This window comes from Rhinichthys klamathensis, unplaced genomic scaffold (genome assembly GCF_029890125.1).
Source record: "Rhinichthys klamathensis goyatoka isolate OS25496 unplaced genomic scaffold, OSU_Roscu_1.1 h1tg000004l_1, whole genome shotgun sequence".
NCBI lineage: Eukaryota > Metazoa > Chordata > Actinopteri > Cypriniformes > Leuciscidae > Rhinichthys > Rhinichthys klamathensis.
The window spans coordinates 2,609,898-2,634,883 of NW_026606557.1; the positions used below are offsets into that span (position 1 = coordinate 2,609,898).

Sequence of the window (24,986 nt, forward strand, 5' to 3'; positions counted from 1 at the left end):
GGCACAAATGTGACCCTGGATCACAAAACCAGTCACAAGTTGCACAGGTTTATTTGTTGTAAACCAACAATACATTGTATGGGTCAGAATTATCGATTTTTCTTTTATACCAAAAATCATTAGGATATTAAGTGAACATCATGTTCCATGAAGATATTTTGTCAATTTCCTACCGTAAATATATAAAACATTGATTTTTGTGAGTGAACGCAGCACAATCGCAGACATAAATGGGCAACTTTAAAGGGGATTTTCTCAATGTTTCGATATTTTTGCACCCTCAGATTCCAGATTTTCTAATATTCGTATCTTGGCCAAATATTGTCCTATCCTAACAATCCATACACCAATGGAAAGCTTATTTATTCAGCTTTCATGTGATGTATACATCTCAATTAAAAAAATGTACCCATATGACTGGTTTTGTGGTCCAAATGTAAAGTGCTTTAATAAATGCAGTAGAGCCTTATCAGTGATGTGCTGCTATGTGACAAACCAGGCAATGGTCTTCGGAATCAATTTTTTTCAACATCAATGAAATGAAAGGATAAAATCTGGAGCCGATCAGAGCTTTTAAGTGTCCTCTGATCCGCCAAATCCATGTTACCGATTCTGAAATATTCACAAAGCTTGTTTTTGTTTACTTTTGTACTATGAACAATTTGGGCACCACATGATGTCTGATGTTAAATCTGGGTCCTGGAGCAAAACCGGTTGAGAATCATTAATGAATGTTAATTAATCATTAGCTGATTACATGGCATTATTCTATTATTCATTAAACTTTTGACAAGTACGATCACAGCGTTTAAAGTTTTTAGTTCGGATATAAACACTGATGTAAACGATAGCGATCAAAATAGAGCAAATCAACTTTTGAAAGTGACTTTGCACTTAAAGACTGTATCGATTATATCGTTACACCAGTAGATGGAGACAAATGACTGTTATAATCATTCAAAACGCAGATTCATCTATGAGTGAGTCATTGAATTATTCACTCAAACCGATTCAAATTGTGTCAGAACCTCTAGTAAATTACATGTTTTTTTTGTTTTGTCTGTTAAAAATAAGAAAATCGCGATTCTCAATTTATCCAGAATCATGCATCTCTAATTTAAAAGATATTTATCACAATGTAGCCGTCATGAAAGGCATTTAAAAAATACACACGGCTCAGCGTAAACCTGAGCTTGAGGTCAGTGTGAATTTATTCACACCACACTTGCCTTAAATATGCATTTTGGAGAGGATATCTTCCCGTTTCCAGAAGTCTTACCTGCTGTGTCAATGAAACGGTTCATCTTGTGGACCTCATACAATACGATATTAAAAACTAATAGAGTTTACATAATGAACTTGCAAATACGACTTTGTACTTACGTTTCTTTATTTCAAAATTTATAGCACATATTTTGTACTTTCATTTGTATAACCCCTGTTATTTAACTGTACTTGTGGCATGTTTAAATGAATTGCAAACTTTTAAGTGAATGCTAATAAAAGCTTTGGACAAAGACCTCTCAGTAGTGATTTCTCTGAGATAATATAACAAATCTTAACACAAAAGTACAAAGACGCACACATGACAAGATATAGTGGCCACAAATTAAGATTTTGTCCCCATGACTTAAAAGATGTTAGTATACCATGGCCACAATTGAACTAAAATGAAGGGAATTAATTAATAAACTATGGTTACAAATTATGTCTTTGGAACAAATTCTTAATTTACAGCCATTATCTAATTTTCTTCAGCATGTCATAGGTCAATTCATTGTTTGAAAAATCATTCTTAAAATGTCACAAAATTGAATGAATTTACGTAGGAACCGTTTTACAAGAAATTCACACGCTTGTGTTTCCTGAATAAGGACCAATGTGTCATTTTATAGAACTATTAAAATTATTTAAAAAAAATAATTGTGACTTGAACATTTAACAGAAAATGTACATATTTAAAGGACATCATAGTCATCATAACAAACAATGGGTAAAATAAAATCCCAATATAAAAAAAAAACATGGACATCAACTCAATGTTGGTTAAAACCGTCCTTTTCAAGGTTCAAACTTAATCCAGAAAACACAAGCAATAGCAAGTTGTGCACAGCACCGATACAGTGTGTTAATGACGGGTAAAAAGGTCAGTGGTGAGACGAGTGATGGCTCCTCGTGTCCTTCACGTACCACTCTGGCAAGAATGTAAACGGAGAGTCTCTGTGGACGGTGTAGGTCACGTCTCTGTGTGGATCCCATTCCAACAGGTACACCAGTCTGAAAAACACAATACGTCACAGTCAAACCCATCTTACCCGTGTAGTAATCGGACATATTTCTAAGTGAAACAATGCTCAATCTGGGGAAGAAGAAGAAGAAATAAAGACTTGATTTTCAGGAATACCTTGGGTCGTCCTCTTTGACCACTGACTTGACGAAGGACAAGAAATCGTTGCAGAAATTCATGCAGACTGTTGGCTTCCAGCAGTTTTGCTCGTTCTACAGAAATCAAGAGAAATGAAAGCGTCTCGCTTTGAAAATACAGAGTTTTTTTGAGCATACAATCTACAAAACAGCCAGGATGCAGAAAAAAAGCACACAACAGTGAAGGGGTGAATCTCTTAAAACAATGGGTGACAAAATGCTTTCCATTTGTTCTCTTTATAATGCAATGTTCAGGTTTGACTGTATTATAAAGTAAAACTGCCACTTCAAATTACCATAAACCAACCAAAAAAAAAATATTTTTTTTAATAAAAAAAAAAAAAAAAGACAAATAGTCTTTGAGACTCTGTTATTATATATTAAAAAAAATTAAACAATATGTGAAAAAATCACTAGAGTGTTTCTACCATAGGTTTCTACAGAGAGCTGTAAATCCACTACTGGTAAAAATGTGCTATTGCGTGATAAAAATGCTCAGTGTGTCCACCAGATGGCTCCGATCTCATTTCAAAAATTGCTTTCATGAGGCCTAGACTTGACTCTAAAATGAAATACAGCTTTAATAAAAAAATAAAAAATAATTTTCTATTATATTCAATGGGAAAAAATGGGTCTTAATTATTGCAGAAATATTAATTATAAATCATAAAATTATCTCAAAACACCAAAAAAGAAAAGAAAAAATATTATTGAACAAAAATATATTTCATTGATTTTACTCAAATAAAATGTATCTTAATGCCGCCCTCCGGGTCATTTTTGACCCGAAAGTCCTGAGTGTGAGTCTAAAATGAAGTACCCCAGAGGGTTAAACATGATTCCCACAAACTCTTAAATATCGCTTTTCTGTGGCTTCACATTATAATGCTATGTAGGGTAAACCAAGCAGGACTGAAGCTTTTAATACATGGTTATTTAAAGCAAACCTTGATCAGTTGTGATATTTTCGAGGTTTGGAAGGTCTCAATAGACACCACTATCCCATCATGGTCTCGAAACCCAGCGACTATCTGTGGCACTCCAGGAAGAAATGACTGCGCCCACCACTTCAGCAGCTTGTACCTAGAAGAGGAACATACATGTTTCTACGAACTTTTATTCATTTCCCATAAATGTTTTCAACCCTTGAGGAAAAATCCTGAAGTGGCATTTGACCACAGCGTTAATATTCATTGAAATGTGAAGAAATTTGTGTTTGAATGACATGAGGAAAATGCTCATTTCGGTGTACTACACCTTTAAAGGTGCAGTGTGTGACTTTTAGCGACATCTAGCGGTTCGGTTGCGAGTTTACACTGCTAACCCCTCCCTTTCGAAGGAGCTACGGTGGCTAAAACGGCACAAACATCGTCGTCTGAGACAGCAGAGAATAGCCAGCGTAAACCAGGTGTCTGTACCACAGTCCATTATAAACCACATCATGGATAAAGTTTCAGGCGAGGATCAAGGGTCTTAATGTTACATAATATAATGATAGTAATCAGCTGATTGTCTCACGAACGTAACCAGCACATTTCTCCTCACATAGCAAACCCATAATACAGCGAGGGAAAAGAACCACATGAAACTATGCAACTATATATGTTTTCTAACAGGGTAGTAAAAGTTTAGCTGGGTAATATGAGCTGTTACTGTGGCTGAGCTGGTTAAAGCGTAAAGCCTTGTTTAAACTCGACGCGTCCGCATGAGCCCAAAGGTGCGCGCGGCAGAAATGACGTGATTGTAACAGCGCGCGCGCCTCCGCATCCCCTACACACCATTTACTACACACAATAGGCTTTTTTCTCTGATTTTGGAAACTAGATTGACTTAAAATGCTTCCAAGATCGACTTGTCGAACGCGATCGACGGGTTGGTGATTCCTGTAACTGTTTTACGGTCAATGACAAGAGTAGCCTACTAATCAGCTGTCTCACGAACTTAACCAGCACATTTATCCCCACATAGCAAAGCCATAACACAGCGAGGGAGAAGAACTAAGTTACATGAAACAGTCCAACTACATATTTACTCCACTGACAAGGGAAAAGTCACTACTCACGGTGTTTATGACTAGCTTCTTCTAGCTTTCTGCGGCTTCTCTTTCAAGGTAGTGACGAAACGCGCTCTGTAGCGTTGTTTGTTCGCGTTCGGCTACGGTAGAAACATGACGTCACAATATGGCGACCTTCATAGAAGGGGATTCCCGCAACTATGTAGATATAAATGCCTCATTCTAAGGTAATAAAAACATTACGGTTTATTAAGTAAGTTCTTTATACACCACTGAACACATAGTTATGGATGTCATATTGCATTTCTGTTAATAGATACTCAAAAATGTTACACATTGCACCTTTAAATGTCCTTACTAGGGGTGTAACGGTACACAAAAATCACGGTTCGGTACGTACCTCGGTTTTAAAGTCACGGTTCGGTACGTTTTCGATACAGCAAAAAGTAAGAAATGCCAGAGAAATATTCTATTTGTTAAAATAAAAAATATTTTTTAAATAAGTGAGTTTTCCTACATCTTGAAACTTTCAGGTTTATAAATGGGTGTCATCTTTGAAGGATGAACAAATAATGTTTTGGTCATCACATTAAAAATAACATTTAAATATATGAAGAGTTTAGATGCAAAAGCCATTTGAAATTTTCTTAGAATGATCATTTTTATCAAGCTTGTATATTTAAATTCAGTCATTTCACTTAAATGGCATTGAAGATTGCCTATTAATTGTCATTTGAGTGAAATTACTGAACTTAAATGTACAAGCTTCATAAAAATGATCATTCTAATTTCTAGAAGAAAATTTCAAATGGCACTTATAGAGGCTTTTGCATCTGAACTCTTCATATAGGCTATTTATTTATATAATATTTGAGTTTTGAAGTGCTGGAAAAAGATGTGTGAAGTACTTGAAAGCATTTCACTATTCCAGCCAAACTGGTTACAGTTAGTGTTAGCCTACTATATTAAATCAATGGTGAATGTTGCTGGTCTGTGGACGTAAAGTATTACTAGTTCATTCACGGCACAATGTTTCTCCTGGTGTCCACGTCAGCGCTGTTTGATCTAGAGATCTACGGTTAATAACGGAGAAATTTGAATGCTTCTCACTAGATCTCGCAGCGATGTTATTACTTCAGTGGCGAACTCAAATGTTTTCTTTACTGGATCTCTTAGCGCTGTGTTGTAACGGTTGTAACAGTGTCGCTTGATCGAGATCGGCTCGCGCTGCACAGATGTTGCTGCTCTGCTCCGAACTGATAAACGATCCGTGAAGCACAATAGCGCAGTTTCGTTCCGGTTTCATTACGCTTGCCATTTGATGTTGCGCAACGTTGTGGTGGTCGCGCCAGCGCGAATTTTGTCGGCAGGAAAAATGGTCCAAGGAATCGTTCGGTTTGTATGCGTACCGAACCGGAAGCCTCGAACCGAAACGGTTCAATACGAATACATGTACCGTTACACCCCTAGTCCTTACTCACACCAATTTAAATGTTTTTTGGACAAATGGCTGTTTAAACAAACACAAACATTTGCATTTTTTATGTAGAGGAGTTCTATGACTTGGTGTTGCTCACGAACAGACGATTTTTTTTACTGCTTTTCAAGCGCCACCTACTGTTAAGGCCCATTCACACTAAGAACGATATTAACGTTCACACCAGCGGACGAGAACATTTCGTTTGATTTTAAATGAGCACTGACGTTTCGTGGTCTGCCGCTTTAAACGATCCAGTAAATTCTGATTGGCTGTCAATGTTTTTATCATTCATTAGCCTTAAAAAAAAAGAAAAAACGTTCTGAAATTGATTCCTACTATATCGTTCCTTTGTGTCGTTATTGTTGTAGTTGGCGTGGACCTCTATAAATTTTATAGTTGTTATCTTCACACCAAGAACGATGACTATAAAGATAACTATAATGCTCGAGCCCTTTAAAGCAGGATTGATTCTGATTGGCTGTCAGTTTTTATCGTTCATCAGCTAGAATCGATTCCAATGATATTGTAACTCTGTGCTGTTATCGTTAAAATTTTGGTGTGGACTACTAATATTCTTTTATGTTTAGAGCAATTTTTTGAAGTTAGACCATATGTAGCCCCGCCCCTTTTCAGTGCTGCGCTCGTTGTTTTCTGCCTTCCGGTTTGTATTTCCACAGCGTGAAGGTAAGATCTTACAGATTTATGAATGAAACCCCCCGTTTTTAAATCTTCCTGGTCTACTGACATTATGACATCCGCTTCAATCATTACAATAACTTTCGTTAACTCTACAATAAGTAAATCCACTTCACCAGCTAATCACTCTTCGCCAGTGATGCCATAGAAATATACAGAGCCACCGCGAAAACGCACACACAAGCACAAAATTATAAAGATGGCTGCGTGCTTGGTCCTCTGTCGTATAAGGTCTACTCTAGGCCTTTATCTTTATGGTTATCGTTATAGTTATTGGGCATTTTGAGAGTGAGTTTGCATTATATTTCAACCTATCTGCTGTTTTTTCACATCGGTCTGAACAGACAAAATCAAACATGGAAATTTGACATGCGTTGGAGATCAATATTTTGTAAATAAAGTGGTAAGTTATGTTTCTTTACACAAACAAAGCACTCATGTCGCTTCATAAAGTTGAGGTTAAACCACTGGAGTCACATGGATTTACTTTAATGATGACTTTACTAGCTTTCTGAGGCTTGAAAGTGATAGTTGTGTAGCGGTCAATGGAGCGACAGAGATCTCTCAGATTTAAGATCCTCATGTGAGTTTATAAGATGAACGAAAGTCTGACGGGTTTGGAACGACATTAGGGTGACTGCATTTTTATTTTTTTGGTGAACTAAACCTTTAAAATCCCCCTGTGGTGAAAATCAAGCTTTTAAATGTTGTTTATATGTCTATGTGGTGTTTTTAATATGCTTTAACCATGTGCAAATTCATAAGTCGACAGCATTGCTGAGTATTTTCTCCTTAAAACTGCAGTGAACCAAAGACAGTCTCAAAAACACGGTTTGAAATCGCTGGTGTTTCTGACGTCACACACTACCTTGTAACTAATCAGATCAACGTGTGATCGTCAACCAGTGGATCTCTGAGCTGAGTGAGTGAGTGGAGGCGGGGCTCATTTGCATATTCATAGACCGGCGTATACTAAATGAGGCAAGGGTGTAGAGTTACATTCAAGCTTTCAACGGGAAAAAAAACAACGTTTAAATATGTAATTTTGGTAAACAAAGATGAGTTTGAAGAGATAAAAGGATTGACCACAGGGGGACTTTGACAAATGTATCTGGCAATTTAGAAATGTTGCCTTGTGAAACTGAATCAAGAAGAAATTGCACCATTGTAACAATTTTACTCCCCATTTCAGAACAAAGCAAATGATCTACAGGTCTGAGAAACATACCTGTGGAAGTTACTCCGTTGTTTCGGGGTGCAGATCTCTGCGGAGGTCTTGAGCTCCACATAACACCCCGGAGCCGGAGGAGCATCTTTGACCCGGCAGTCCACCTCCCCGGAGAAGAGCAGCTTATGGTCGGCCAAACGGGTCTGAACCACCGTACAGAACGCCTCGTTGGTGTTCACGACGCCCCCCGGGTCTGGAGTGCCATCCACGCCATCTTAAAAGACAGCACAGTGGTCGATCAGCGGCGAGATCCTTCACTATCAGCAGTCTGATAACACTGGACGGGCTCAAACCTGCACAGGTGTACTGCTCAAACTTGTAGCCCCAGTACATCATCTCCTCCTGCCGCTCCGACCGGGTCACTCGATTCGCTCTGGCCGCCTCCGTTTCCACCTCACTGATGTAGATGGTGCCTCTGAACTTGGAGGCGGCCAGCATCCATCCCTCCTGAGTCTCGTACGGGGTGGTCAGGACCTTGGTTAGGTGTCCTCTCCATGTCACAAAGTCCACACCTAGAGCACTGCAAACACACTCCATAACTCAACGCCGGGAACAAGACATCTGTGCAGCTGCAGTGTTACTACCGATACTAGCTTTTATTAATATTTAGATTTTAACGTTTATTTTATTTCAAGTCATTCATTTTTGTTTTGTTTTAGTTATCTATAATAACTCTGCTGTGTAGCACCAGCAAACAGGGTCAACAATGGTATGCTTATACCGGTATTTTATCTATTATATTCAAAAATATATTAAAAAGTAAACGCACAACAGGAAATTATATCATAGAGGATGAGTCAAGGTCAATAAGTTATTAAAATGATCAGTGTTAGTTTAGGTTGTACAATGTCGTGTGATGCGGCCTCCCCAAAAACATGATGATATATAATGTCATGTCTTTCCAAACCCATAAGACTTTCGTTCATCTTCGAAACACAAATGAAGATCTTTTTTAATGAAATATGAGATATTTCCGTCCCTCCATTGACAGTCTGTGCAACTACCACTTTGACACGTCAAAAAGTTCATAAAGAGATCGTAAAACGAATCCATGATTTGCATTTTAGTCCAAATTTTCTGAAGAGACAATATCGTTTTAAATGAAGAACAGATTTAATTAAGGCTTTTTTCACATTTAATCACATCAGCAGGAAAGGAAGCTCAAGCATGTTCGCTTGACGTGCAAGAACCAATGAGGTTCATTCTCGTGTTACGCAGCACGTTTGAGCTTCTGTTTATGTTCACTGATCAATGTTTATAAAAGCTTAAATTCAATATGTTCATCATATAAAGCGATCGTGTCTCTTCAAAATATTTGGACTAAACCACTCAATTCATATGGATTAGTTTTACAATCTCTTTATGAACTTTCTGAAGCATCAAAGTGGTAGCTTGGGTAGCTCTCAATGGAGAGAACAGAAATCGCTCAAATTTTTATAAAAAAATAACTTTATTTGTGTTTCGAAGATGAACGAAAAGTCTTAGGGGTTTGGAACGAGATGAGAGTGAATAAAAAAAAGAATTTAAATTTTTTGGGTGAATAACAATCTAATAATTCGTGATATTTGTAAAAAAAATAAAAATAAAAGTCACTGCCTTACATCGGAGCTCATATGGGCCTGTATTTGATTATCTGTTATTCTTAAAAACTATATTTAGTGTGCAGAATATGTAGCCTAGCTATCTTACCTGCTTTGGTCTCTGGTTTTGATCTTGTCTCTGTTGGCCAGAATCCACCTCAGCATGTGATCAAGCTTCTCTTTCACGCCATCGTCTCTTTTCACGAAGCGGTTGGTGTATCCGTCCCTTAAATTAAAATCCGGACTTTTTCTGGGCTCAACGTAATATCTCATCTGCCTTTGGTCATTGAAGAAGTTCCTGTGAGCGTCCAGCGAGAAGAAGCCCACCTCCACCGGCTGCTTGTAAAGAGGGAAGTTTCTCTCGTACAGTTGTCTGTGAACGCTCAGAGTCTCGGCGGGTCTGTGCTGGGCTTCGTCGGATGCTCGCTGCCGTTTATCACTGTTAAAGTCACTGCTGGGGTCTCTAGGACGTTTATAAACGGAGTCATGATGTGGGTCTCTGCGGTAGCTTTGAGCCATGGCGTGTTTTTATTGGTGTATGAGGAGTTAAAACCCCTTATGAGCTCAGTATTATTAGCAAATGCTTATTTACCTTATGAATGAATACCGTAGAGAGTGAAGTTCAGTGCAGTTCATTTGTTTATACTCGTGTTAAGAGCCTTAGAGTTCATAGCTGACAAGGCTATGTGATAGCAGCACCATTACTCTCATTAGCTAACATGTCTTCCTCGAGTGTTTAATAATCATCCAGCTAGAATATGTTATATGTCATTACGTTCCAAAAGAACTGATGAACGCCGCGACGTTCCAAAAGGTGAACGATTACCTTAATTCGGATTAAATGTATATCTCACTCTCAGATAGCATACTGATAGCGTATCAAACGTGTAAACAACGGCTGTGAAAATTCATTTTCAAAATAAAAAGCCCCAAATTCACACTTCAAAATAAAAGTCCCCCAAAAAGTGGCCATGTAAATGTCACTTTGAAATCAAAACGGACAATTATTATTCTTATATGCAATATTGTATTTTCATTGATTTACCCATCTTTTTTTTATTAATGTGCCAAAATAACTTCCCCTTCCTCTTGCAGATACATATCTTCTCTGACAATGTGTTTACTGAAAGTAATGGAAAGAAATTGATCAAAGATCATTTTTATTTAAGTAAATATTTGCAGTAAAACTGTTTGACTACGCAAATGACGATGCTCTCTGAGATATTGCATACTGCAAATATTCATATACAGTTTTTTTTTTAAATCAACCCCATTCCACTCTCACACATTGTTGGTTCTTGGTAATTGTTCTCATGAACAATTTTAAACAACTAGACTACCCTTTGAGATATGATTTGATGATGTTCCTCATAAAAATTCCACATTTGTATAAAAAAAAAATAATAATAAAAAAAACAGGTGTCATTAATTGTCCTTTATTGAGGAAGAAGGGAAGCAAATGTTTCCCACATTGATAGCAATTCAGTAGGAAATTTATTTTATAAGTAAAATGGGCCGTTCCAAACATTGTTCAGAGGAACAACGTAATTTGATTAAAAAGTGGATTGGAGAGGGGAAAACAAAGAAGTGCAGCAAATTTAATGACGCATAGCTATAATGATCTCAAATGCTTTAAAATGGCAACAAAAACATGGCGGGGAAAACGAGCAACTACTGTTAAAACAGATCGAAGAATAGTCAAAATGGCAAAGATTCAGACAATCATCACCTCCAGAAAGATGAAAGATTATCTAAAATGACCTGTACTGTTACAGTCAGAAGATGTTTGATTGAAGCCAAGCTAACAGCAAGAAGTCCCTGGAAAGCACCACTGTTGAAAAAAAAACTGAATCAGTTCAAATTTGCCTAAAGAGAAATGGCGTAACATTCTCTGGACTGAAGAGAGTAAAGTTGTTCTTTTGGGGTCTAGTGGTCATTGACAGGACGTCAGGCGACCCCCGGTACTGAATTCAAGCCATAGTAGTACACTGTGAAGACAGTGAAGCAAAAACTATGGTATGGGGATGTTTTTCATACTATGGTGTTGATCATGGATCAGTTTGAATACATCAAAATACTTGGAGATTATGTTGCCCTGTGCCCGAAGAGGAAATGCCCCTGAAATGGGTCTTTCAACAAGACAACCATAAACGCACGAGTAACATCTTGGTTCCAGACAAAAAGGATTGATGGAGTGGCCGTTTCTGAAGCAAAACCCCAAAATTTACAGGAACTGTGGAATGTAGTTTGTTCATCCTGGGCTGAAATACCCGTTTAGGTGCGAGAAGTTGGCGCAATGCAGATGCACAGTAGTTATCAAAAACAATGGTTATGCATTATTTCAGTAATTTAAAGTGAAGTTTAATCCTAAAAATGATAGTTTGAAGAGATTCATATTCCTTTTCTTTGCTTCCTGTTAAAGAATAACGCAGACTTGATCCAATTTGTCATCAGGCATCAGCATCAGGCTGACATGCCATAAGTCAAAATGGCCTGTAGAATAAGGGCAAGCAAAGCAAAGGCTGCATCTGAAATCGCATACTTCCCTACTATATAGTAGGTGAAAAACAGTATGTGACAAAAGTAGCGAATTCACAGTACTCCTAAAACACTAGGTAAAAAGTACCCAATGACCTACTTCTTCCGGTGAGATTCTGAAGTGTGCATAAGATTGAACTTTACTGTCCAATAAGGCCACGGGAGAGGATTTATAAATGTCAGTTTAGTGACTGATGCAGCTAATTCAGTCATGCAAGTGCAGCTCCTATCTTTTTAAATGTGGAAACTTCAAATTCTCCAAAGCCGTCTCATAAATGTGGTTCTTATATCGTTAAAAAAAGCTTATTTTTCAGGCCAGACCAGCTAATGCAGAACACTGGACAATCAACAATTGGCTCTTGTATTTAGAAGGCAGGATTTATTCCGCCATTTTGCACTTTCTTCCATTCATAAGGGTTGCAACTTATCCACACACAGCAAAGACATCGTGAAACTGGAATGAAGTAGAATTCCCAACAGATACTGTAGCAAATGCTTTAATTTCACATTGGCAGTTGACATCAAAAGCATGATTTCCCAAGATTTGGCAAATGCATTTCTGAATCCTTTAGAAAAGAGTGTTTTAAGTTTAAAAGAACAGATATGCGGGAACCAGCAAGAGTACAAGAGCTTTCCAATTTACAAAGTATACATTGGCCAGCAGCAGCAAACATTCCTTAGAGCTCAAAGATTATACAACAAACTAGTTATCAAGCATTCTTCGTTTTCATTCATATTCATGGATAATGCATCACAGAAATCCAAACCAATAGCATACAGTATAATGTAGAACAGGATACTCAGTTACATGGCAGATGCTCCTCAATCTAACAAATATATTATGAAGATAAACTACAGTATGTACAGACGAGTTCCAGTTCGTATTGTTAAACAACGGACCAGGCGAAAGGGCTAGGTCAGTAAAGTTGGCATCAAAGGGTTTTTCTGAGTCCATGGGAATGGGACAGATCAAAGTTAAAGACAAGAGCATAGTGAAACCACTATCAAATTGACCCCTACATTCTTATAAATGAGATATTTACAGTACATGTCAAACACATATTAATTTGAGTGAGAAATTCTGAAGCCTGAGGATAAAAAGTCACGTTAACGTAAGATCACAACTGAAATATGAACCGAGCAGAATATACCATTAAATACACCACTACAGCAAAAACAACAGTGGCTACAAATCCTCTCCATATTCAGCATATGTAGGGAAAGAAAATGGCTCAGCAGGAAGGAAACTGAAGAAGAAAAAAAAGTACAAGATTCAGCTCTGTCTATCAATGGGACAACTCCTGAGATATTTTAACAGTGATCTGTAGTTTTTGTAAATCAGAATGCACTTTTTGGCCTATTGTAAATTAACTCCCAGTGTAAAATATGAGGTTGCACTGGTTAAAAAGCCACTCTGTGCATATGTGTGTGTGTGTGTGTTTGGGAAACCTTAAGTGTTTAAAGAGAGATTGATTCACGTTGTGTGTGTCAAACAAACACATTACTGGGGTGTGTTTTCATAAGCTAAGGCCAGAACTGTGGTTTACTGAGGTTGCGGGTGACTGGAACCCCAGGAAAAGAGACTGGGAAGGCGGAAGGCAGAGTCTCTTCGTGCTGGGTCGGGAAGAGTCAGGGTCTCCGGGGCGGACTTCTTCCTTGGTCTGTCCTTGGGCACAGATAGGAAGTCTGGGGCTTCAGTAGAGAGGGGTGTAGAGGGAGCGCTGGACGGCCCGCTGCGAGCACAGGCTGGCAGGGGCGTCTGGCTGATGGAGATAGCTGGGGGAAAGGTGCCCAGCTTCTTATTGGTCGCCTCCTGGGTGGCTCGCTCATATTCTCTCACTTCCTCCATTGTCATGTCTTTAAACACCAAGCAAAGAAAGTTATATTAGTGGTGTATAGTGGACATCTTAAAACATGGAGGCAAAGTCTCCTCAATCATTAACTGCTAAGACTACTCTTACAAGTTAGTTTTCAATGTTTCTTTAAGACGGTTCATATCTTTTTCAAGTCGGTTACCATAAAAACGTAGACTGGTCTAAATTGAAAGGCGAAAAAGTAAGACTGATTACCCCTAACTAACTGCTAGTTGTTCGCACTAGTTCTTAAGACAGTCTAAACATAACGGCTATGTTTATGCAACTGGCCCCAGATGTGTCTAACTCAACTCCTTTAGAAGCGCCAACACGCCTACCTGTAGTTTTCAAGTAACCCTGAAGAACTTCATTAGCTGGATCAGGTGTGTTTTATTGGGGTTGAAGCTAATCTCTGCAGTACTACAGTATGGTCCTCCAGAAGTGGAGTTTGACAGCCCTGGACTAAACATATCTAATATAAAATCATATTCCATATGATGTTCACAAGGTTTCCATTAACAAGCTACAGTAACTGTATCATCTTTATATGTTTCTACAGGCTGTTGTTTGCCTATTATTTATAATAGTCTTCCTTTCAGACCATTAGCCAACAAATCCTGACTAATGGGTACCTTTAACTCAGAGGTGTTCGTTCCTTCTCCTGGAGGGCCGGCTTCCTACAGTGAAGCTCCAACCTGTCTATCTGACTAGAGGTTTTTAGTGATCCTGAAGACCTTGATCGATCTGGTTCAGGTTCATGTGCTTAATTAGGGCTAAAGCTAACCTCTGCAGGAAGGTGGCCCTCCAAAAGCAGGATTGGTTAATGGTCACCTCTGCTCTAATTCAACCAACTAACTACCCGCCGTGATCTCCATGACACACACTGCAACTTTAGGAGTTCACTGAGAACGCTTGAAAGAGACAAAAGAAACGCTGCCTCCCTCCCTCTCGCCGTCTCCTTTTTTTTGTGGAGAGAACGGCTTTGCTTTCTATGTCTTGCAATCTGAATTTGTTCAAGAGGTGTCATCTAATCAGTTTGGTCAAGGTCTTCGATGAGAACATGAACACCTTTAAAGAGCTGAATCTCTCAAGTGAAACATCTCTTTACCGCCCATTTGTTCTTGAAGTGACTCATGCAAGACTAAACACGGTTGTGAGCTATGGATCACAACATCCTTCTGCATCTGTGAGGTTTGTTAGTCATGACTCTGGGACAGTCAACACAAAAGAAACCACCATGAAGGAAAAGAGATGAATAAACAGCAAGCCTGATTAGATGACTGGTTGGTCAATGCCAAACTTACCAATCCACTCGTCAACCCAGGCGAAAGCCTGTCTATGGCCCAGCAACAGCACATCCCTCACCACCTAGAGAAAGACAGGTTCAAATATACAGTGATTGTGATTTTCCTAAGTATTTTGCAAAGTAGGACAAGTTCCTGGATCTCTTGTTGGTCCTGGAGAATTCATTCTGTCAAAATAATCAAACAGACAAAAACACCCCAATTCATCCCTAACCCCAACTCTAACAATAACCCTAATATAGCACTAACATCAGAAAAAAATGAAAGGTTAACAGTAATGTAGTTAAAGCCCTAGCTCCAGCGGAAAGATGACTAATCCTAACCTTAAAATCTGATTGGTTGACAAGAATGTCATTCCAAAACAACGAAAAAGATGATGATTCAGGAATTTGTCCATGCAATATTATGGTTAGCACAGCCAGATGGACAGGTCTATCTATAGATCCGAGTGATCTGCAGGGAGAGCAACTGCAAGGTTGGGATTTTAGGGGGCTCGTTTGGGAAATGCATGTGGAAGGGTGGAAGTGACCTTGTGCACAAACTGTTCCACACGTGTCTGAAGTCCCCACACCTCGAACTTCACGGTCACTAGCTTATAGGAGCACATGACGGGGTCCTGCGAGTCTCTCCATCCCTCCTGCAGCGAACCCCGGGCTGTCTTCTCGGATTTAAAGTGTCTTGGGTCCTGAAGTGGAAATTCAAATTGAAAATGGTCACAGAGCCAATTTTAAATACAATATACTAGAATGTAACATTTGAACCTTTTTGAGACTTCTCATTTACAGCAGAATAGAAAGAAGACAGGAGATGATGGAAAGAAAAGGTGGGACCCAGATCGGGAAATGACTAATGCAAAACACCAAACCAAGGCTCTGACAATTGGATATCCCATTATACAGTTAAATTACAAATGTTAAATCACTGTTTTTAGATGTTGTTTTACCGTAAAGATGTCCTTGTATTAGTTTCTCTCTGTATTTGTAAATGCTGTATTGTAAAAAAAAAAAAAAAAAAAAATCTAGCAAGAATTAATGTGTTTAATGCCTGTATCTGCCATCCAGTTCTAGCTGATGGAAAACCTTTGTAAACATGAACAGAATTAGAGAGCGAATTCCCTTTAAAAGTGAACATTGCCTTGCTCTACCCACTCTAGAGGGCAGAGCACTTGACGTGAGTACTCTACACACCAACTAGTTGTATCAGTATCTGGCCCATTTATACTCCCCCTTTTCACCAAATCACTTTGCAAAATGATCACCTCTCAGAGCTTTCCCTATCATTCTTATGCAAATGATAATCAAATAATTTATTCTCCTTTCACCCTTTGACAACCAATTATCATCTGGTATTGTCGCATTTTTGGCAAGCATTTCTGCCTGAATAACTTAACTTGTTGAAAACCGAGCTGTTGATCATCCTACCAACCCTGCCAAGTCTTTTAACAGACAACAAAATCATCTCACAAGAATCATGATCAAGGAGGTCTACTACACCAGGAGACATCTATCTGTACTTGTCAATGGCAGTTTTGAAAAATTAGTTCATCTTTGCTCATTGGACACAATTGTTTTTGGCACAATGACCTGAGCTGTTAATGCAATGTGACTAATGTGGGGAAAAAAAACAGTTAAAAAATATTGTCCCAGCATAAACGAGATGGTCCTCACTGCAGAACACGAAATCCAGGGGGAGATCCTACCCATCTCCACCCCCTGATCCCTAACCCCACCCATAATCCTACCCATCTCCGCCCCCTGATCCCTAATCCCACCCCTAATCCTACCCATCTCCACCCCTGATCCCTAACCCCTACCCATCTCCACCCCCTGATCCCTAACCCCACCCCTAATCCTACCCATCTCCACCCCCTGATCCCTAACCCCACCCCTAATCCTACCCATCTCTGCCCCCTGATCCCTAACCCCACCCCTAATCCTACCCATCTCCACCCCCTGATCCCTAACCCCACCCCTAATCCTACCCATCTCCACCCCTTAGATCTGGATCCAACTCCACCCCCTGGATCTCGTGTACTGCAATGAGGTGCTACTGGCATAAACGGCAAACATAATTCCTTCAATTGACCATGACTAATGCACGTTAGCCTAAAGTATACTTCAGTTTGGATGTGAATGCTAGTGTATGCGTATAGCCAAATGTGTAGCCTTTCACAGTAAACTCCATTCGATAGCACTAGAAAGTTTCATTCTTGTTCAGTGTCTGCACTACTTCTATCCAGAAGTTATGGCTGATAAAAATTTCTTTGTGCTCATTTACACTAAGGTTGTGGGTATCACTTAACCCCCTCACACAAACGCAGGTCAACATTGGCGCCTATTGTTGTTGCAGTTTCCAGTAGTTTGTTGCCATTTTCTGTTTCTCTTTCGACTGTGAAACAACGGGCCGGGTTAGGGTTGCCACCTTGTGGACAAACTAATTAGTATGGAAGATGGTTTCCGCCACAGAATACAGCAACTTTTTATCTCACAATTCGGACTTTTTATCTCACAATTCAGACATTATAACACACAATTGCAACTTTATATCACGCAATTCGGACTTTATAACACGCAATTGCAACTTTATATCACGCAATTGCAACTTTATATCACGCAATTGCAACTTTATATCACGCAATTCGGACTTTATAACACACAATTGCAACTTTATATCACGCAATTCGGACTTTATAACACGCAATTGCAACTTTATATCACAATTCTGACTTTATAACACAATTGTCTGTTATAAAGTCAGAATTGTGAGATATAAATTCGCAATTCTGAGGAAAAAAGCTTTTTTTTTTTTCTTAGAATTGGACTTTATAACTTGCAATTGCGTGTTTATATCTCACAATTCTGAGAAAAGATGACAAACTCGCAATTGCGTGTTATAGAGTCAGAATTGTGAGATATAAACTATATCTATTTTACTATATCACGCAATTCTGACTTTATATCTCGCAATTGTGAGAAATAAAGTCAGGATTGCGAGATAAAAAGTCTCACAATTATCTTTTAAAAAGTTTTATTCTGTGGCGTAAACAAGCTTCCATAAATTAGCACGTGTACAGTATGCACATTATGCGGTTGGTGAAATGTGCATCACTCGCACTATACGTAGCCTACGTGTAAAAAAACGAAGTATACTTTGGGCTTACAGCGGATGGGAAAGGGACCTTTGTGAAAGGATTCGGTTGCTCACTTTTGTTTGGAACGACCCAACAAATAGTGTCCCCTTCCCGCAGTGTCCTTGAAGGGCACAAAAATGCCAGCTGGAACTTCCCCAGAGTGGGAACTTTGCTGTCTTTGACTCAGATCCACAAAAAAAAAAAGGCTGTTCAGCAACACAGGACTGTTGGGATCTCTGCAGGACTGCTGGGAATCATGGTGGGGGGCATTTATTATCCCCCTAAAATACACCTTTAGTCATATTCCGTTTAAAACTCATCTATGACAATTATACCTTGCAATGCATTGGGTGTGCATTATAGTTTAACATCATGTCCTAACCAGATGCGGTTGTTTTCTGGTGTTTAGCTCTTTCATCTAAAGCGGTTCATTTAATATATACCCCAAAATACTATGATTAGATTATTTGAATCACTTCTTTTTTTCTCGTCATATTCCATTCAAATAGTTCACTTAATGGCGTTCATTTTTTTTCATTTTGACAAAATAAACATTGCCAAGATTAACATTCCTTGCTTTGTTGCACTGTGCCACATCAGGACATAGGTTGTTTTCCATGACACAAGTGATTTTATTAGTCTAAATGAGGACTAGAGTGATCACACTTGTCAGTCCCAGTTCTTTTCCCTTCCACGTCTAATTCCACCTCTGCTTTTTTTTTTTACTCTTCAAACAGAAGCACTGCTGGCCTGGATCCTCAGATAGCAGCAAGCTCCTGCCAGAGAAAGATAACGCCGCATCTGTCTAAGCTTGCCTCTGCAGGAGGAGAGGGACGGATTGTGAAAGTGAATTACTGCAGCGGTACAGTGGAGAGGTGATTCTGAGTCCTGCGTGTATCCAGTAGAGATCTCAACAGGGCCTCTTTAATAATTCAGGATTGGCTTAAAAATAACCCATACTCCTTTGTTTTCTTCCATGTGGGAGAAGCACTCCCCGGTTTCTTCAAAACAAAATCCCATCAGCACTAAATACCATATCAACCGAGCTCAAATGAACAAATGAATAAATCATAGAGGTCAGTGAGGAAAATATTGGATGTGAATATGAAATATGGAGGTGAATATGAGCGCATACTGTACTTTAAAGGGAAATATGTACATTGTACGTTTGTATTGCTTATAAATCTTTTATCATTTCTTTAATGATTTTACATTCATGTGGATTATTAAAGAAATATCTCACCTCGGACTCCTTGTAGTAGCGCTCTGGTATCTCGTCGTAGGCGATGTCAATAAAACACACCTCCGTTTCTTCCTCTCTGAGCTCCGCATCAAAGATCTAGAGCACAATGAGAGGGGTTTAGAAAGACAATTAGTGAGAAACGAAATATACCAGCTAGCATTAAGGATGTCGGGATGCTCCAACTCCGCCTTAACCAGATGCGACACATTAAGTTTCCTTCATCTGTCCACACTGAAAGCAACTATGATGCCAGATGCAGCACAATCAAAACATATTTGATGTGTGAAATACAGGAGTGGTTGAGATTTCACTGTGAGCGGAATTAGAAACCAAGCAACCAATAAAACATCTTGTCGTTGTGGCTCATTGCATTCACGTGTTATAGATGAACAGATTAACCGAAGGTCAGAAAGTTGCTGTATTATTGGTTGCTAGTCAGTCTCAGACGTCTCACCCACAGTCCGGGAGTCTGATACATGTTGCAAATAAAAAAAATTAAGTCCCCCTGTGGTGAAAATCAAGCTTTTAAATGTTGTTTATATGTCTATGTGGTGTTTTTGATATGCTTTAAGACAAGCCATGTACAAATTCATAAGTCGACAGCATTGCTGAGTATTTTCTCCTTAAAACTGCAGTGAACCAAAGACAGTCTCAAAAACACGGTTTGAAATCACTGGTGTTTCTGACGTCACAAACTACCTTGTAACCAATCAGACATTAACATTAGCAACACATTATTAGCTGTTTGATAACATAGTCAAGCAAAAGGCTAATCATATTAATTACCGTTGTGTGTCCGACGTTGTAAAGACCACTGTGCAGCGTTTACCTCAGTAAGTTTAGCGAGTGGATCTCTGAGCTGCTGTGAGTGAGTGGAGGCGGGGCTAATTTGCATATTCATAGAACTGCGTATACTAAATGAGGCAAGGGTGTAGAGTTACATTCAAGCTATTTTAAGCCATGAAGAAATTAAGGGATACGATTATTCCACGTCCCCCAAGAAAGAAAGTCAGGTTTAGAAGTTCCCATACTAATACAATGAGTGCAATTTTTCAAAATCCGCGAACTTCACATTCAACTAAGCTTGTTACATGTCAATCATAACAATAATAATAATTTGTTACATTTATATAGCATATACATTTATCGATTAGTATATGAGTAGAATCTTTTGCATGCATTTGGAGGATATTCAAACATTATTTTAGAACACATACTGTGTTTTTATTTATCATGTGAGGTGCCTATTTATGATTGGGTTTGCTATTTTCGGCAATTACTAGCCTGGTAATGTGTGTGATCCTCAGTCATTAAGTGTATAATGCCCAGTTTTTCCTCTGCAATCATTTACGGTTAGAAAATATGACGCCTAGGGCCAGATTTACTAACAGCTTGCGCCAGCGCAAACCCTCTTTTGGCGTTAAAAAACTCCAGTCAGGATTTACTAAAGACACGCAGTGAAATATGAGCGCTGAAAAGGCGTGGACAGGGTTATGTTTGACCTCTGACCTTATTGCATACGCATTTGTAGGAGTTTCCCTTTCAGGCGCAAAATTTACGGGAGGAGAGTATTTAAATAAATCACGCAAGGTGATTTATTAAGGTTTGCGCTCGTCGATGTACTGGTGTTTGCTCCATTGTTTACCGCCCATAAAAAGCATGTCTTAAACCAGACGCTACCTGGTAGATTGCGTTGGTCATAATAATGGAAATGATCTGACGGCGTCTGTGTTCTTTAATTTGCGTGTCGTCAATAGATCACGTGCAGGACTTCCCACTCCCATTGGTGTGGTTTTGGGATAGCGCTCTCACACTAATTTGCCCTGTCTAGTAAATCTGCCCCTTAGTGTTTTAAAATGTATTCAGATTTTAAAAGCAATGGTGTATTCTCAACCTTAGCAGCTCAACTTTGCCACATCACAAATCTTTGATTCTTACTGACAGTGAATGACGCAGCAAATCTCTCTCAGTGCGAAAACAAGCTTGTCCATTTGTCACCAGGATATAACTACATAACTATAAGGCTCTCTGTTGTGGGTAATAGTAAAGAGAGACCCAGGAATCCTCAGCAGACTCCGACACTTCTACAGCTGCAGACTCGATGCTGTCCACAGGAAGGAGCTCTCGGTCTGCACGCGAGTCGCTGTCAGCGAGTGCATTCACTGCATCGGCTGCCACTCATCCGAGAGCACCAGTGTTTGTAGCCGAACAAAGACTCTAATGGGTGAGAGCGCTTTGCTTCAAAGGATCAGGTGCTTTAAGGTGAGCGAACGGCTCTCCTGTTGTCTGTCACTTGTGTGGCTTTGCCAATTACATTGTAATTCTTATTCTTTTCGTATCCAAGTGACATACGCTTCAGGGATGACATGGATAGAAATGTATTAAAACCTCTTTATTTTAAAATGTAGACACAAAAGGAGAGTGCACTAGCTGTGAGAGCCAGGAATGGATGTCCTGAAATGTCCTGTAAAAAAACAAGCTATGGTTGGACCTTATCAAGAGAGATGGGGAGGAATACAGAAAGGGACATTTGAAAAGGACTTGAATGATGGCTCTAATAAATAGCAACATTAATTTCTGAGACGTAGCCAAACGGTGAAATCATCACGAGTCAAAGCACGAAACTCAGACAAGCTTGTTTATCAAAGCCGAAGAACGAATCTACAACAAACTCTAAATGGTGGTGATAAGCAACATTAAAGTAGACTCCTGCTTCAACGAAGGCTAATGCATGCTGGAGTGCACGCTTTAAACTTCAAAGAAGCCAACATGGCTCCAATGTAGGGGGGAAAAAAATTAGAAATAGCCTCTCACGCCAATGAAGAGGCGGAATACAGATCAAGGATTTGAGTCTGAGATTTACAGATGCAGACAGTGCAAAACGACAAGAGACAAATGACGGGGGGTGGGTTCAAATATCTCCTCACTGAAGACTGCCCCATGTATCTACCGTATGACCATGGCCGGTTAAGAAAAAAAAAAGAAATGATTTATGGAGTCTGTTGTGGAAGAACTTGACCGGCCTGCACAAAGTCCACACCTGGACCCCACTGAACACCTTCACCGGCACTAGTGCCTGACTTCACCGCTGCTTGTGTGTCCGAACGGGAGAAATCCCTTCATCCATTTTCCAGCGTCTAGTGGAAAGTCTTCCCAAAATAGAAATGGAAAGAAACGACCATGGTTCTGTAATTGAATTCTCAACAAGCACATATACAGTAGAAAATATTTTTGGACATATCCACCCTATTTCCGATATTTCCCGATGCGGAAGTAAGCTATTTTCGGTGAATGTGCGAGACTTCCAATTCATATAGTCCAGTCATTTTAAGCCAAAATGGGGGTCAACCCTAGAACAAATTGCAACAGAAGCAAACTCAACTGATTTTGTATCCTCAATATGTCCTGAGTAAGGGGGAAAAAAAAGCCCCGAAGAATCCCATTAGGGGAAAGTTTTGAAAAAGACCCAAATATATCCCATTCATACGCCTAGTCATTCTGTTTCTCACGTGAATAGGGTAAACATTTTAACCTTTAGATATCATCATGAAAATCACTGAGTTGATTACTTACATCAAGACAAACAAAAAATGTATTACAAGTTATTTGAAATTGTTTGTTAACATGGGCAAACGGTGCATAATCAAATGACTTATGTGCTAATTTGCACAACACAACAGATCGAAACATTGGGTATAGCCAGGTGAAGATGTCTTGTTGAATCTTGTTGACATATAACAGTCAAAGACTATAGAGGCAAACAAATGTCACCATAAGGGGCAGAGATTCAGTCATTCATTCAGCTGTCACTCAACTGTCACTCGGGTAAGAAAGATTTCCTTTTGTTTCTCCTTCATGGATTAATTTGATTGTTTGATCCAGACACTTTTTATTTTACCTATACCTTTTGTCTTCTGCATTCTCCTTACCCATGTCTCCTGTTCTTCCCTCAGACTCGTCCCCCAGAAACAGTCCCACGGCCCCAGCCCCAAACCCCATCTCTGCAATAATAATTAATAAAGACTGCTTTCTAAAGTACTCTTCCTGCCTCTATGTATGAATGCTCATGGGTAGCCTAAATGGGTTTAACATTAAGTCTTTTACTGTTATATGTCAACAAGATTCAACAAGACATCTTCACCTGCTATACCCAATGTTTTCGATCTGTTGTGTTATTTATGCAAATTAGCACATGCGTAATTAGATTATGCACCGTTTGCCCATGTTAACAAACAATTAAAAAAAAACTTGTAATACATATTTTGTTTGTCTTGATGCAAGTAATCAACTCCGTAATTTTCATGATGATATCTAAAGGTTCACATTTTTACCCTATTCACGTGAGAAACAGAATGAATAGGCGTATGAATGGGATATATTTGGGTCTTTTTAGAAACTTTCCCCTAATGGGATTGTTCTGGGCTTTTTTTCCTTACTCAGGACATATTGAGGATACAAAATCAGTTGAGTTTGCTTCTGTTGCAATTTGTTCAACCTTTTTTCATAAAATGACTGGACTAATAAGGGTAGAGGCATGCTAAATAAATAGGTAAATAACACAGTGCAGTAACGATACAACTATTTGTGCTACAAACCAGTGAGTGATAAGTTAAAAATAAAATAACTTGAAAAGAAATACAAGTTTGCATTATCAAGCAGCATAACAGACTTTTTTTGTCCAGCAAAATAACTGCAAGCGAATGCCACCGAAAGCCAGACACATTCAAGTTGCAAATGGTCGTGGCGCTCTTACGTTCAAAATAAGGTGGATAGTTTTTCACCAGCTATGTTTCCATCCAGATATTATTATGCGCATTATGAAATATTGCATTAATAAAAAAAAAAACCCTGGATGGAAATGCCAAGATGCGCATAAATTCTAATAATGCAGAATTTGTTATCCCATAAGACGACACTACAATGGAAATACATTTACAGAATAATTCCCTCGATGTCCAATAATAATAAAAAAACTCACGTGACTGTGCCTCAACAGTGGATGTGATTAAATAACTTTAACGATTTCATCTCTTGAAGACATGAGATGGAAATGGTGCTTTATTCTCAAATGTTTTATGTAATATATTCCAATTTTGGAAATAAATTAAATTCGCAACTTTGGATGGAAACATAGCCACTGTCCAGGTCATGTTTTTGCATTGAAAAACACAAAACATAGTGAGTGGAATGGGGGGGAAAAGCCAGGTCTAAAGTAAATTTTTTTTTTTTAAATTATGTCTAGTGCATATTTACATAGAAATGAATCTGTTATGAATTATGTTATCAATCTTCAGTTATGAATTCTCTGCCACAGATCCAGTTCTGTTTGGATCCACTAGTGGTGCAGAAATATCTCACGCCAGCTTAAAACTCGATTTACTTTGTTCCTGGTGTTTATTGTGCACAATATATAGGTGCACATTAATCCCAAAAAAAAAAAAAAAAATCAGAATCTCATCAAAATGTAATAATAAATGTTCCTTTCTTCACCTGCAC

General features: G+C 38.9%; 2 protein-coding genes across 2 annotated transcripts in view; both read right to left on the bottom strand.

Annotated features, from left to right (window-relative positions):
• Positions 1-1,960: 1,960 nt before the first annotated feature.
• On the bottom strand, positions 1,961-10,320 carry dxo (decapping exoribonuclease). The gene is made up of 6 exons (XM_056251342.1): positions 9,532-10,320; positions 8,136-8,362; positions 7,843-8,056; positions 3,372-3,507; positions 2,405-2,499; positions 1,961-2,277 (listed from the first exon to the last, which is right to left on the bottom strand). Exons 1-6 carry the CDS (start codon positions 9,939-9,941, stop codon positions 2,148-2,150), a joined length of 1,212 nt encoding a protein of 403 aa, XP_056107317.1. The 5' UTR covers positions 9,942-10,320; the 3' UTR covers positions 1,961-2,147.
• A 2,121-nt stretch (positions 10,321-12,441) lies between these two features.
• pitpnc1a (phosphatidylinositol transfer protein cytoplasmic 1a) overlaps positions 12,442-24,986 on the bottom strand; it is a 102,608-nt gene continuing 90,063 nt past the window's right edge. The window contains exons 6-9 of the mRNA XM_056251354.1: positions 19,491-19,586; positions 15,647-15,802; positions 15,118-15,181; positions 12,442-13,817 (exon numbers count right to left, since the gene is read on the bottom strand). Coding sequence (XP_056107329.1) covers positions 13,504-13,817; positions 15,118-15,181; positions 15,647-15,802; positions 19,491-19,586 — 630 coding nt within the window. The 3' untranslated portion in view covers positions 12,442-13,503. The remainder of the gene's footprint in view (positions 13,818-15,117; positions 15,182-15,646; positions 15,803-19,490; positions 19,587-24,986) is intronic.